This window comes from Ambystoma mexicanum, chromosome 6p (genome assembly GCF_040938575.1).
Source record: "Ambystoma mexicanum isolate Mex_15411 chromosome 6p, UKY_AmexF1_1, whole genome shotgun sequence".
Lineage (NCBI taxonomy): Eukaryota > Metazoa > Chordata > Amphibia > Caudata > Ambystomatidae > Ambystoma > Ambystoma mexicanum.
The window spans coordinates 400,746,822-400,761,030 of record NC_090935.1 but is presented as its reverse complement, the minus strand read 5'-3'; the positions used below and the strand labels follow the sequence as shown (position 1 = coordinate 400,761,030).

General features: G+C 48.7%; 1 protein-coding gene across 1 annotated transcript in view; it reads left to right on the top strand.

Moving 5' to 3' along the window:
• Positions 1-14,209, top strand: part of PRKAA1 (protein kinase AMP-activated catalytic subunit alpha 1) — a 576,963-nt gene that overhangs the window by 424,040 nt on the left and 138,714 nt on the right. Inside the window, exons 5-6 of the mRNA XM_069627195.1 lie at positions 10,320-10,407; positions 10,492-10,716. Coding sequence (XP_069483296.1) covers positions 10,320-10,407; positions 10,492-10,716 — 313 coding nt within the window. The remainder of the gene's footprint in view (positions 1-10,319; positions 10,408-10,491; positions 10,717-14,209) is intronic.

Genomic DNA, 14,209 nt, shown 5'->3' with positions numbered 1-14,209 from the left:
GACAGTCGAGGGGGAGTGAGGCGGCGACCCCCACCCCCCCAACGTGGAGACCTCAAGCGCTTTCAAAGTCATGAAGGCCTTGCTTCACCCGGCTAAGGCCTCTATAGAAGGAGTCATGGCGGCCCTGGCGAAGCCTGTGGAGGCGACCTCGGGGCCGAGTGTCCCTGCCACTGCAGAGGGAATTCTCTTTTCAACCCATTGATAAGACCCCCGGTGGAAAAAGAGGGGGTGGGGGGCGGTGGCCATCACGGACACGGATACAGCCTCTGAAGAGGAGCTGGCTGAAGTCGTGAAGATCCTGGACAAGAGGTCTGAGGAAGTCCGGTCCCGAGGGAAGGATCCTGACGAGGCGGACGAAGAAAGTAACTGTGGCGCTGACGAGGTTCCCGTGGAGGCGGATTTCACTCCCCAACCGTCGCAGCCGGTACCTGGGCCACAGGATAACTCGGGAGCAATCTTGATGGCGATCAAGGCCTTGTGTACAGAGATAAGGACAAGGTTGCCCTTACCCCCCAGTGGACGACCCAGCGGAGCCTGGACCGTCAGAAAGCACTCCAAGCAAGCGGAGGAGAACTCATCTCTTCCCCCCCCCCCACCCCCCCCTTCCAGCCGGCGTGGCACTCGCAGCCTTTTTTCCTTCCCCGGATCCGAGGGATGACACAGGAACAGAGACCGCCACGACGGGGACAGACGACGGTGGTGACGGGATGGGTCTCCCATCATCACCTCCTCGGGCCTCTCCGCCCGAAAAAATTATTGGCTCCTTCCACGCCATGATCGCCAGGGCATCCAAGCTCTTCCAGCTTTGCCCCGTAGAACAGAAGGAAGGTTTCCTCTATCAACGGCGTGAGGCCAAGAAGACGGTCCTCTCGGTCCCATTGCTTAACATCTGGGACGAGGGGCTGGAGCTCATGAAGAACCCGTCCACGACCCCTGCCAAGAGACCGGTACGAGAAGAAGTACTGGGTCCCGGATTCTGCCCCATGTGCCTTGGGGCACAGCCGGCCCCGGATTTGGTCGTCTCAGCAGCGGCCAAGAAGAAGGCTGCGGGGAAGACTACTTCGATCTCCCCGCCGGACGGCAAAGGGAAGAAAGGACGCCATGGGTCGACCGGTCATCTCGTCAGCAGCGACGACGATCAAAGCGCCAACGCACTCGCTATTGTGGCCCGCTACGACAGGGAGCTGTGGTTTAAGATCACTCCTCTGCTGGATTTGTGGACGATAAAAGGGTTGAGGCCCTGGAGATCCTGCAGGAAGGCGAGGTGACGTTGGACCACGCCATAACGGTGGCCATGGACATTGCTGACTCCGGCTTCCGCCAGATGGGCAACAGGGTTTGCCTTTGCCAACGAGGTTGGCTCAAGGTAACCGAGTTCCGACAGGACGTGCAAACCAGTGTTTTGGACATGCCTTTCGACGGAAACAACCTGTTTCGCAAGACAGTGGACAAGTCACTGCAGGCCATCAAGGCCGACGCAGACAGCAAGGGCCTTGGGAGTTTTGCAGCAACAATGGCCGCCCTTTCGGAACTCCAGAGGCAAGCAAGGTGCCTCCAAAGGATTCGGCGGCGGTTCCTCGACGTACTGCCAGACGGCCCGCTCTTCGTCGCGGGAGGCCTACAGAGGACGCGGCAAGTCAGGATCTTTTTCGTCGTCAAGGAGGCCAAGGCGGAAAGGCCGCTACCAAGCAGGACTGAACCGGCCGTAGCGTCAGCCCCCACCTGAGCACCCTGGTGGGAGGCCGGCTGGCGAAGTTCGTCAGCGTGTGGGAGTCAATCTCCACCGACCAATGGATGCTGGATGTCCTGGCCCGTGGGCACACTCGAGTTTCTAAAGTGCCCCCACATTCCTCCGTGGCCAGGAAGGAAAACTACGTCCCTCAGCTGTTATTGGAAGTAGGGGCGATGCTGAAGAAAGGAGCCATCGAGCTTGTCCCAAAGAGGCTCCGGAGTGTACTCACAATGCTTCCTCGTAAGAAAGAAGACAGACGGCTGGCGACTCATCCTGGACCTTTGTCGTTTAAACAAGTACATCAAGTCTCAAATTCCAGATGGTCACCCTCAGCACGTGCTGGGACAGCTGGAGGAAGGCGACTTCCTATCGTCGCTGGACTTGGAGGATGCCTTCTTCCACATCCCCATTCTAAAGGGACATCGAAAGTTTCTCAGATTCGTACTACCAGTTCAAGGCCCTCCCCTTCGGATTGAAGTCCGCGCCCAGGGTATTCACCAAGTGCCTAGCACCAGTGGCGGCACGGCTGCGCCTGCAGGGAATCCACGTCTACCCCTACCTGGACGATTGGCTCATCCGAGCAAGGACAAGAGAACTTGCCGTCGAGCACACAGCGAAGACCGTCCAGCTGCTCACGGATCTGGGATTTTCCATCAACTTCGCGAAATACCACTTGGTTCCGTCGCAAGTCGCACTGTTCCTGGGATCATCATCATCAAAAAATTCTCGGAATGCCTGTGGTGATAAGTAGCAGACTCGGGCATAAAGGATAAAGAAAACACTAAAGGGTAGTGCTGCTACTTGTAGACTCGACCCAATTGCTTCCTCAGTAGGAGAACAGCCTATTAATTATATTGGGGAGCCTTTCTACTTAAACTCAAGGAATCAATTAATTGCCCATGAAATTGTCAAGGAAGAAAAACACTCCTACTCAGTGAGGGCTGTTGCTTCGAATATGCTTAACTGTATTTAGACAAACTAAAATGTCCTCATACACTTACATGTGAAACATATTAATAGACTGTGAAAAAAAGACATAAATTAGTGTCATAAACCAAGGGCAACATTTACCATATCCTGGTCTACGGAGTAATAAAATTAACGGAAAAAGACAAGATCACAACATAAACTGAACATACAGCAAATATGGTGGGTGCTATTAGTTTTGCATCTGCAGTTGTATTAGATGTTCAAATTTCTGGTACAAAAAATATAACCTGAATTATACAAGTGCCTAAACAATTGTGCTGGTCATCCAACTATCTATTCAATTTAACATGGAAAAGTATGAAGAATTCTGATATTTATGTGCCAACGTCGTCGGGGGTAAAGTGTGATCAAACTGCTGTCTGTTTGAATCACATAGCACATGCTAAGGACATTTTGAATTTTCTAAGAATTCCCCCTCGTATACACTGGACGTTTCGGCGGCTGTGCCATCCGTCTTGAGGCTGAGTAAGAGGGATCGCTTATGTTTTCATCAAACTAGCCGCCGCCTTCAGGGCGAAAAGACAGCCCCTGTGGTAAGGAAACCAAAAGGAGGAATAAATTGTAAGCATAGTGTCCTTAGTTGAGTGTATTTCCTTGCTGGACATTTCTGGGCAGATTGGTAAGTTAAGAAGCACTTAATGCAACAAAAAATCAGGGCTAGTGGAGGTTCAAGGTAGATAAAACATATCTGGCATGGTGCCTCTCACGAACTGGGGTGGACGTGAATGGTAAGTGTCTCACCTCAACCAACTTGTAGGAAGTCTCTGGGAGTTGGGCGCCTCCGGGCGAGCGAGCTGCAAGTAGCAGGATCACTTGTCACACATCAGCGCGAGTGTGATGCTCTGGTGAGAGCTTCATCTGGAGTCCTCAGTCGCTGGACTAAAAAGAAGGGGGGGTCGCAGACAAATTGGCGGAGTGGATGTGAGTAAGAGCTGCGTGAACCACAGTGGTCAGAATGACAAAAAGGTAGAACACTGGTACAGTACCTGGTGGGAACCAATATGCCGATGGTCTCCCAAGGTGTAAATCAGTGGGGAGGAATTCTTGTAATATTAAATTTCGGGTGGCATGCACTGACATGGTTCACAGGGTCAAAATACCGTCATGGTGCTGCCTGGAACAGAAGAGGGGGAGAGCACAGAGGAGGCAAGGCCAATTTAGGACCAGCTTAACTGTCGAAAGGACGTGTTCGGTAAAACAAATATCTCCGGCGGGTATCGTCTACGCTGTTTTATTTACCTGCATGCAGCTTAACTAGCAAGATGGGTGTCTGCACGCTGGGCGTGTCGCACCGCTTGTTCGCCTTCGCCCTGCAGTGGCCGCCGAATGTTCAATCGGTCAGAGCCGAAAGCTGCATGAGGGCGGGAATTAAAGGGGTGTGTGTGCTTGGTGTCCAATCGGGACCCGCGGATTCCGGCGTGTGAAACAGGTGTCGTCTCAAATGCGGAAGCATTCGCTTGCGCACCAACCGGGTCTCGGAGGGCGGGAGTTAAAGGGGTGCGTGTGCCTAGTGACCAATCTGCATCCCCGGATCCTGCCGTATGAACCAGAGGTGTTGTCTCTCATATGCGGAAGCATTCGCTTACGCACCAACCGGGTCCTGGGGGGGACACGTCATGCGGAGTCCAATCAGTCTAGTCCCTGAGGGAAACAGGACTGTGATTGGTTACTCTGCTCGCTGTGAGGTAGTGTGCTCACGTAGCCCGGGCAACAGCCCTCAGTGAATGCAGAGCACTCTCCCATCTGTAAGATGGCTGTACTAAGTTTGCCCGATTGTTCTGGTAAGTCGGAGTCTGTAGTTAACTAATGCGAGCCTAAAAATTGGAAGCACAGTGGCGCGATTGTCCTCCGCGTCGGAGGAAAGGACGAAGGCCATCCTGGGCAAGGTGCAACGGCTGTCGACCTTGGACGAGGCCAGAGTAAGGTCCATCAAGTCCCTCTCGGCATGATGTCCTCATGCATCTACCTCGTGCGCCTGTGCAGACTGTGGATGCGTCCACTACGAGTTCCTTGACGCCTGTTGGATGCAAGTGGCGGGCAGCTACGAAGACAGGATCTCGCTCAACGAGACCTTCAGCCAAGCAATCCGATCTCGCGGCGGGTATGGACTTCCAGACCCCGGCACATCAGGAGACTGACGACGGATGCCTCCCTGGAGGGATGGGGAGCGCACACCGGAGATCTCCACGCAAGAGGCCTTTTGCTCCTGGAGGAGAGGTCTCTTCACATCAACGTCCTGGAGCTCCAAGCCGTGTTCTGGGCACTCAGGTCCTTCCTTCCGACCCTCAAGGGCAAGGTGGTGAGGATCTTCACCGACAACCTGGCAGGAATAAAGAACACCATCACCGATTCACTTAGCAGGGAGCTGTGCTCGTGTCACGAGTGGGAACTGCGACAGGATCAAGTGGATCTGCTATTCCAACGATGGGGCAATCCCCAGATCAACCTATTCGCAGCGGCGACGAACACCAAGTGCCGGCGGTTCGCCCGCAGGTTTCCCCATCAGGGGAGCATGGGCGATGCCATCTCATTACCCTGCGACGGCCTGTTCTTCTATGCGTTCCTGCTATTACCGTTGCTGCTGCAACTCATCAACCAACTCAGACGGTCCCGGTGCAGGATGATCCTCGTCGCACCGGCGTGGCCGAAACCGATCTGGTTCCTGGACCTTCTGGACATGTCAGCGTCCCCCTCAGTCAAACTGCTGACGGACGTGGATCTCCTCTCCAGAGAAGGAGGCGCCATCCTCCACCACGACCCGGGGTCGCTGAGCTTGAAGGCCTGGCTCTTGCAGCACTAGAGTTTGGAGGGTACGATACCCCGGCAGACTGCAAGGAGGTGCTGGCAAAGGCCAGGGTGTCCTCAACTCTCGTGCTATGGACACAAATGGAAGAGGTTTTCTGTCTGGTGCCAGGCACAGAAGATTAACCCTCTGCGGATTACGGCCCCCTCAAGTGCTGCCGTACTTGCTATCGCTGGCCAAGGCGGGGCTGGCTCATGCAAGATCCATCTGGCGGTTATCTCCCGCTACACCATAACTCTGGGGCGCTCATCCCTGTGGTCCCATCGCCTGGTGAAGGAGTTCATGAAGGGACTTTTCCGATCGTTCCTGCCGGTGAAGGCTCCGGCCCTGGCGTGGGAGCTCAACGTGGTGCTGACCAGGCTCACGGGGCTGCCATTCGAGCCTCTGCATTCGGCACCGTGAAGTTCCTGTCGTGGAAAACAGCGTTTCTTGTGGCCATCGCCTCCGCACGACGAGTGGGAGAGATCCAGGCCCTCTCCTGCAAGCCCCCATACCTGACTTTCCACGAGACGAGGATGGTGCTGAGGATGCACCCCTCCTTCATGCCCAAGGTGCTGTCGGACTTCCATCTCAACGAGGCCTTGGTGTTACCTGTTTTCTTCCCGTCGCTGGCCGAGAGGACTTTGCACTCGCTGGATGTAGCTAGAGCGCTGAAGTTCTACGTGGACTGCACGAAGAGTTTTCGGAAGACATCACAGCCATTTGTGAACTTTGGACCTGTGAACCAAGGGAAGGCCCTTTCGAAAGCTTCCATTTCCAGGTGGCTCTCCGGCTGCTTCATGCACTGTCACCGGTTGGCAAACCGACAGTTGCCCAGCCATCAGAGCCCATTCGATCAGAGGGATCGCTGCTACCACTGCGTTCCTATCTGGTGTACCCCTGCGGGACATCTGCAGGGCTGCTACGTGGAGGTTGACGCACAGCCTCAAGATTCTACTGCGTTGACCGGGATTCAAGGGAGTCCAGGATCAGCCAGGCAGTGCTGTGCAACCGGTTTGCCTGAAGGTGGGCCTGGTGAGGAGGTAAGAGATGCTTAATGTTGAGTTGATGAAATGCTTAATGTTGAGCCTTGCCACCTCCCGTGGTTGTGCATGTGTGTACTGCTATGTATTCCTGAGCATGTGAATCCATGCCAGACCCCACGCTAGAGAAGGAACAAGTTACTTACCTGTAACTGTTCTCCAGTGTGGGTCTGGCATGGATTCACATGCAAACTGTCCTGCCGACCCCTCAGCGGCTCTTCACTTGGTCCTACTGCCACTTTATGTGCTACCAAATCCGTAGATGTCTGCCAAAGGAGGGGCTTAGGTAGAGGGCAGTCATTGGCTGTGGGCAGTATGACCCAGAGACCAGTGATTGGTTATTAGGAGAAAGACAGTTCAGAAACTAAACTGATTTTTTTCTTTACCGAGGATTCCCAGCCTGACGGGGAATATTCATGAGCATGTGAATCCATGCCAGACCCACGCTGGAGAACAGTTACAGGTAAGTAACTTGTTCCTTTTCAGATGCCTTCAGCAGCTTACTGCAATAAATGCAATATATTAGGATTCATTGCACCTCCCCAAAGTTCCAACTTATTCCCATCTTCTCGAATTTGAAGCTCATTACCGCTGAACAAGAAAGACCTCCAAATCAGAATCTTGCATTGCTGGCTCAAACCATGAAATGACGGTTATAGCAAGGTCGAGAACTGGCCCTACCTGTCCAAGCAAGGAAGGCAACTCTGCAACCCACTGGAATACTTTTTGCTAACTACCGAATAGAAAACCTTGTGCAACGCAATACAGCATTAAAGAATGTTCGCAACCATCCTTTTTTAAGAGTCCCCCGTTGACCAATGCAGAAAACCTACATCTAGGAATAGTGAGCTCTGGATGAGTGGCTCAGTTTAATAACCGTGTGGGCCACGAAGGCTACTGCGAATAGATGAGCAGCAGTGAACGCTCATCTATTCGCAGTGGCCTTCATGGCCTCCATATTCCTACTGTGGACAATTAATACACGTCTTGAAAAAGACCCCTGTTGGGTCAAAACACGTGCCTGCTATAGTGTTTAATAAATTCACCTGTAATAATAGCCACCTGTAATAATAACCACTAAGCAAGACTCGGCTCTTATTCATCTTAAGATACTACGGTTCCAGTGCTTGGTTTGAGTGCAGTTCATAAGTACCAGCTGCAGTAATTCCCCCACTTGGTGATCCTGGTACATATAAAGCACAGTTGAGACTGGTTTCCTCTACTGCCTCGCCTGATAAAGGATGCTGGAATTCCTACTATAGCCTGTTGCACAGACCTATTCCAGCCTATTTTTAGTTTGGTCTATTAGGTGCCCAACCACTGACTCCCACGGCCATTCCAATCCCTATGGCCATTCCCACCCATTTCATACCCCTCCCAAAACACCTCATGGGAACTCTTTGAGCTTGCTTTAATTCAGCCTTACCATCAAACATTGCACTCGGTGCCTCCTGGTGTTTTTTCAAAGCAGTCCTCTGAGTTAATGTCTTAATTGAAGCTTTAAATGCGTTACTGGGATAATAAAAATGAGTCTAAACCACCAGGCCTGCCTTCAGCCACTCTGTGTATAAGCAATATGCGCATCCTTCACTGAAGTACTGTTAAAAACAAGCACTGGCAAAGCCAACAGTTTGGCTTGTGTTGAAGTATTGAGCAGTTGCCAGGCACTGCTATTGGATGCCCAGGTACTCGCACAATTGTGCAGCTGCTAACATCAATTGCTAGTTAATACCACTGCAGCAGTCCCTGACGAGAGCCTGTCCCACACCTAAACAAAATCCCAAAATGTTGCCATTGCCAAATCTTGTTTTTACTGTGTGGGGTTTGGGATCGAATGATGTACATGTCTCCTTGTCACAAAGGTTTAGTAATTGAATGTCTTGCACCTTGCATCTCTTTGCTCTAATCTTTTTGCAGTGCTTCGCGTGTTTGAATTTTAGTAATTATGGTGTTTATTTTGTTTAGTGCAATGTACAATAATCCGGTAGTTATTTTACCCTTGGATTCTGTTGGCCATTGTGCACGCAAGCCAACCCAACCACATGCTTTAGGACATTTTTGGTAATTTACGACTGATTTGTTTGGTCTACCCTGTATAAGGTGAAAGGGATGTATATAAAATGCATCCCTTTTGTCGCACTTGTGGTGGGGACTGCTGAAAGGTCTGCATATGGCAACATTTTGTTTGTTTGGCCAACATCAACCAGTTTGCTGATGGTCAGGTGAGATTCCTCCCAAAAGAAATGCTCTTCTAGAATGGTCACTGAATCTTATTTTTGATTCATTCCGAGGGAGAACTGATTGTGGCTGCCACTCTTGCAAATAAATAGCAGTTCAGCATCTGAAAAAATTGGTTGCATTTTATATTTGGCATTGAGTAGGCTACCTTGACCTTGGACTATTTCAAGGCGGATAATAATGTGATGCAAAGGTGTGGCTCCACTCTTGATGCAGATATGCTTCACATAAACAATGAAATTCCGTTCTTTGTTCCTTGGAGGGAGGAAGTCTGAAGCATGCTTAACAGACTACATTCAACACCAGGTTTGACAAAAACAATTGGGTTAATTCTCGCCAGTGTTGTCTGGCCATGGTCCACTGTTGCATCCCTCCTATATGATCGATGATTGGTCAGCTCTCAAGGTAGCCAAAGTCTTGGATAATTATCTACTTAGGGTCGCCAGAATGTACAGAAGTAAGTGATGACCCAGTTATCTGGATTAATGTATAATGCATCTGGTGTCACACTGGAACAGTGAGGTTGGTAAGCAGCAGTCGGTAGGGAATGATTGATTGTGGTTAGATGGAGTGAGGCTGAGAGTTGTAATCGGACTTCCAAGTTTGTACTTTAGGTCCACCCCATACCAGCTAGACAAACCTTGTGTAGAAGGGAACCATGAATTGCGTCCTAGGAATTTGAACAAGAAGTAACTTCAGCCATACAATCAGATGTCCTACATTCTAGTAACTATGCAGCATTTGGTTAGGGACTAGGTTGCATCAATGTTTAGCACCTCAAATCCCAATACTTGAATCTTGGAACCTAACAATGTGTTAATTTGATATAATTTGGATATAGTGGATTTTACATATTGCAAGCCTAGCTCGTAAAAAGGAATACTGAAAGATAACTTCTGAGTCGGTGTACAAAGGCAGATTGGGTGAAGAGTTACAGAGGGCGTTTGGGGGCAGGGGGTTGAGGGGTGAGGGAGATGGCCCAGGCATGTCTGAGGTGTCTGGTCTGTGTGTAGATTTTGTTTTTTTTACATTGGTGCAATACACCAGTTCACTTTCTTTAAACATGGGCACCCATAGTCTAAAGCTGCTGCAGACGGGAACGGTTCTAATCCACAGAATTGCCATTTGTATTGCACATTGGAGAGTTTGGAAGAGGCAATGGTGAACACGCAGTCCTCTGGGGGCTTGCAGAATGAGCCAGTTGATGTAGCTGTTAACTTGATGAATTCTAAATTCCTTTAGTGAGGACCATGATTTTTCTCTGGTCCGTCCCATGTCATCTTGGAAAGAATGCTTGGTTCATTAACCAGTAGGACCGGGTTTCATTACCTCTTTATTGCATCCTCTAGCCAATATATAGTAATAGCAACAGTGTTGATGCCACACACTGTTCTCCAGTTAACTTAGTTGTATTGCACTCTTATCTTCTGTGTTCTGGTGTGAAGTCTTAATATTAGTTGGTTTTTATTTTTTGAGAAATACCTTTTATTGATTTGTATAGCAGTTGTGTAGTCTGAATGTTATTTCCCCCTAGGTCTCTCCAATATGATGTCCGATGGAGAGTTCCTGAGAACTAGCTGTGGTTCACCAAACTATGCTGCACCGGAAGTCATTTCTGGAAGGTAAGCCTTTGTGTACTTTGCTGCAGTTATTGGAATCTTAATTGCCAAATTCCTGGTAAACCTTTCATTCAATTTATTTTTCAGATTGTATGCAGGCCCTGAAGTGGATATTTGGAGTAGTGGTGTTATTCTTTATGCTTTATTATGTGGAACCCTGCCATTTGATGATGACCATGTGCCAACTCTCTTCAAGAAGATCTGTGATGGTATATTTTATACTCCTCAGTACTTGAATCCCTCGGTCATTGGCCTTCTCAAACACATGCTGCTGGTTGATCCCATGAAAAGGGCAACAATCCGAGACATAAGGTAAAGTAAGGGCTATGATCCATCATAATGTAGTCCTTGCATTTTCTTTTTTTGCAATGGTAGAACTGCATTTACATATTTTTTTTAAGACCTTTGCACAGCTTTCTTTGAGTCTTGCCTCAGACATCCTGCAATAAGTTAATCTTTGAGTGGTCTGATACCGTGTGTACCTTTATGTAGCTGTTAATGGTTTTCATGCAGGAAGTGGGCATTTGCCAGAAATTGCTTGTAGGTGTCACCTTGCTTTGCTGTACTAGAGCATTACAGGAGTTAACTGATTCCCATTAACCATTCCATGGTGTATGTACACTTGTTCTGGTCGCATGAAGTGATCAGATCACCCTACGTTTCCAGGTTTGCTTTTTGTAAAGGGGGGGTGGCGGGGGTATGTTGGGAAAATTAACCGAAGTGAGGGAACATAATTACATGTTTGTTTAAATGAGACCCCTGGATTGGTTAAGTAGTGCTGCAGTGACCTGCAATAGGTTTCGAAGACTGAAGCTCTGTTTTTCAAGAAGGTGCTAAAGCACTTTCCAGGCCAATCCTTGGATATTCAAATACTCTTTTGTAATAGTTCCTATTGTACATTACTAGTTTGAGGATTCCTTCAATATGAAAGAGCTCCCTTGAATCCCTGCTTTTGGACAATGCTGTTACAGGGGTGAATATTTGCAAGCTCCTAGCATTGCATAAAGTCTGTCCACAGATCCATACTCGCCAAGAGTAAATTATCACTAGCCAGTGGCTAGCTTCAAGTGCACATTTTGAGCTTTGTGGTAGTACCTACAATGAGAAAATCCAAGGCACAGCAGCGAATCTATTCAGAATTTGAAATCAACAATTACTGTTCATTCCCATGAAGCAGTTTTCTGTTAATCACGTTGCCTGCACTGCTCTCATTACAACTTAATACTAGTGTTGAGCTTTTCTTTGGAAACTGAGGCCCCTTGGGTATCTGAATAGTGTTCTGTCATGGCCCAGCCTGGTCACCAAGTTTCGGGATATTCACATTACTGTGCATTAGTTCTTGTACAAGCCCTGCATCTTGTCAACTTGCACCTTATCTAATGACTACCTTCAAGACTAACCTCTGCATGAAAGGACCCGACTCTGTAAAAGAGAGAAGTTTCTACAAATTGTTTTCTAGCACAAAAGGTAGACTGCTAGAATGGATTCTGTCCTGCATGCAACCTTTGAGGTGGGTGCAGCTATTAGTTTTACTAGAGTAGTTTTGTGTCTTAATAGGTCTTTGGGTTAGGTGAGTTCACATAGGCTGGAATGTCCAGTTTAGCATCTACCTGCAAGCTGCACCCATTCCTTTCCTGCCACTTCTGAATCTCTTTTGCACGAAACTAACTGATCCTCAGTGAAGCTCTTGGATAGCAGGATCAATGGAGGAAAAAACTAAATGGCAGACATTTTCTGTAACAGCAATGTCTGGTTACCTTCCTCCCTCCCCCCTATCCCCCAAGGTAATTGGAGTTTAAGACTATTCGGTCCCCTTAAAGCTTTTAAAGCTAGAAATCAATTGCACCTTAATACACCGGCCGAATTCTGCCGCACCACCAAGTAACGGAGCTTCTAATAACGCTTTCTCAAACTTCATTGCATTAAGACTTCAGTAAGCTTGCTAGTGGATAGAAGTTCAATGCCGAAATATATTGACTACAGAGCATGATGCTCTGCTTACAGAAGTACTGCACTACTCCATAGCAGGGACAGTCCACAGTTGCGCCCCCCTCCCCCCCCAAACCTCCAGACACTGGTTTAAACCACCACACTAGTCCTACTGGACCCAAAACCTGTAACTGCACTCCCGTTATCCCACGACCTCCCCAAGACCCCCTTGCGGCCTCCCTGAACTAAGGAGGCAGGACCGGTTGTCAAAGGTGGAAGTAGCAAATGCTGCAGCAAGCTTTATTGAACATCAAGCCAGGAGTTGGCTTACAGGTGATCAGTTTCTCCACCACACCTCGGGATTCTGTACTGGGCGTGGCTTCCTAAGCACCTCCCGCAAGTCAGCGTCCGGAGGACCCTGCTGGGTAGACCCCTCCCTCCATAGCCATTCCCTCTCTACCCATGGGCATTTTTTCTTTCTCATTCTTTCCTTTTCAATAGTTTTAATTTTCTCCATTCTTTCATTCCCCCAATCCGTGCCCCTTGACCCCCTTCTATCCCATCCCCGAGTATCTTCTCACTCCCCCAGTGCTTACACTCCCCCCTTCCCCCCCTTCGGTTCTGTCCAATTCTGCCCCCCTACTATTTAATTTCTCAATTCTTTATATTCCTCCCCCCAAATACCTAGCATTCCCTCCCCAATTCTTTCTATGACCCACATCTTCGTGTCCACTGCTTTACCTGCCCCAACTCCCATCACTATTAGATTCCATCCCCAGTACCCTCATTCCCCAGATCTTCCAATACCCAAGTCTATTTAACCACCTAATTCATTACAGTCCTGAACTCCAATGTGTTACCATTCCCCAACTTGCGAGCTTCCCATCCACTTGCGTTTGAGTTGGAAGCACTTCCAAGCCCCCTACACCTCCCCCTTTCCCCAGGCCTCCCCTGAGTCTAGTACTCATGGGCGCTGTTCTTACTAAGCTAGTGGCTGCAGTCCTCTTGTGGTATCTGAAGAAAAAATGTGAACCACCCACTACCTCCTGCTATTTAGTTTCCATACGACTTATTTGTCGGTATGCCACGTAGCTCTTTGTTGGTTACACATTAGTTTGAAACCCTTTAGACCAACTCATATAAAACATATATTCACAAAATAATCACTTCCATTTTTTGTCATTACATAATTCTCAACACATACCTAAAAAACACAAACATCTACATAGCCCATCAGTCTCTATGTACATAAATTCATTCACATTGGGCTAGTTAAGGAATGACAAAACATATCATCAGTGCTCCTCTTAATACAAAAAAGTTCTGTACAATTTTAAGAGCTTTCTTGATCAGAGCAGTGTCTTACCCTCGGTATCTCATAAAGAAACTAAGGTAAATGAGTCGAATACTACCTATTTTGGAAAAAAATGCATGGATAAACTAAGGTGTCGACACACTGTGTTTCGGCCACTAAGGCGAGATAGACCACATCCAAAGGGTGGTCTTCTCAAAATAATTTACACTGGGCCTTCGTCAGGACAAAAGGAACTGATTGATGTAGAGGAAATCTAACCCCTCATTTAACACTCTAAAGGTATGAACCACATTGGGCAGATTAAAAATTAGACAGAGTCTAAAGATTGGCCTCCAATAATCGAGCCCTGCCTTTCTACATTGCAGGTAGGCACCGTTCGTAATAATGGCTCCTTGTGGCAGGTGGATGGAAATTCTAAATGCCGTTGGAACAGGAATGTCTTCATGTATCCGTAGGCGGTGGGGGGGGGGGCTAATTAGCTACATGCGACCTTCATGGTACCTTATTGTACACGGACTAATGCCTGCTCATCCAAACGCGGCCACGTCTAATCCCTAAATA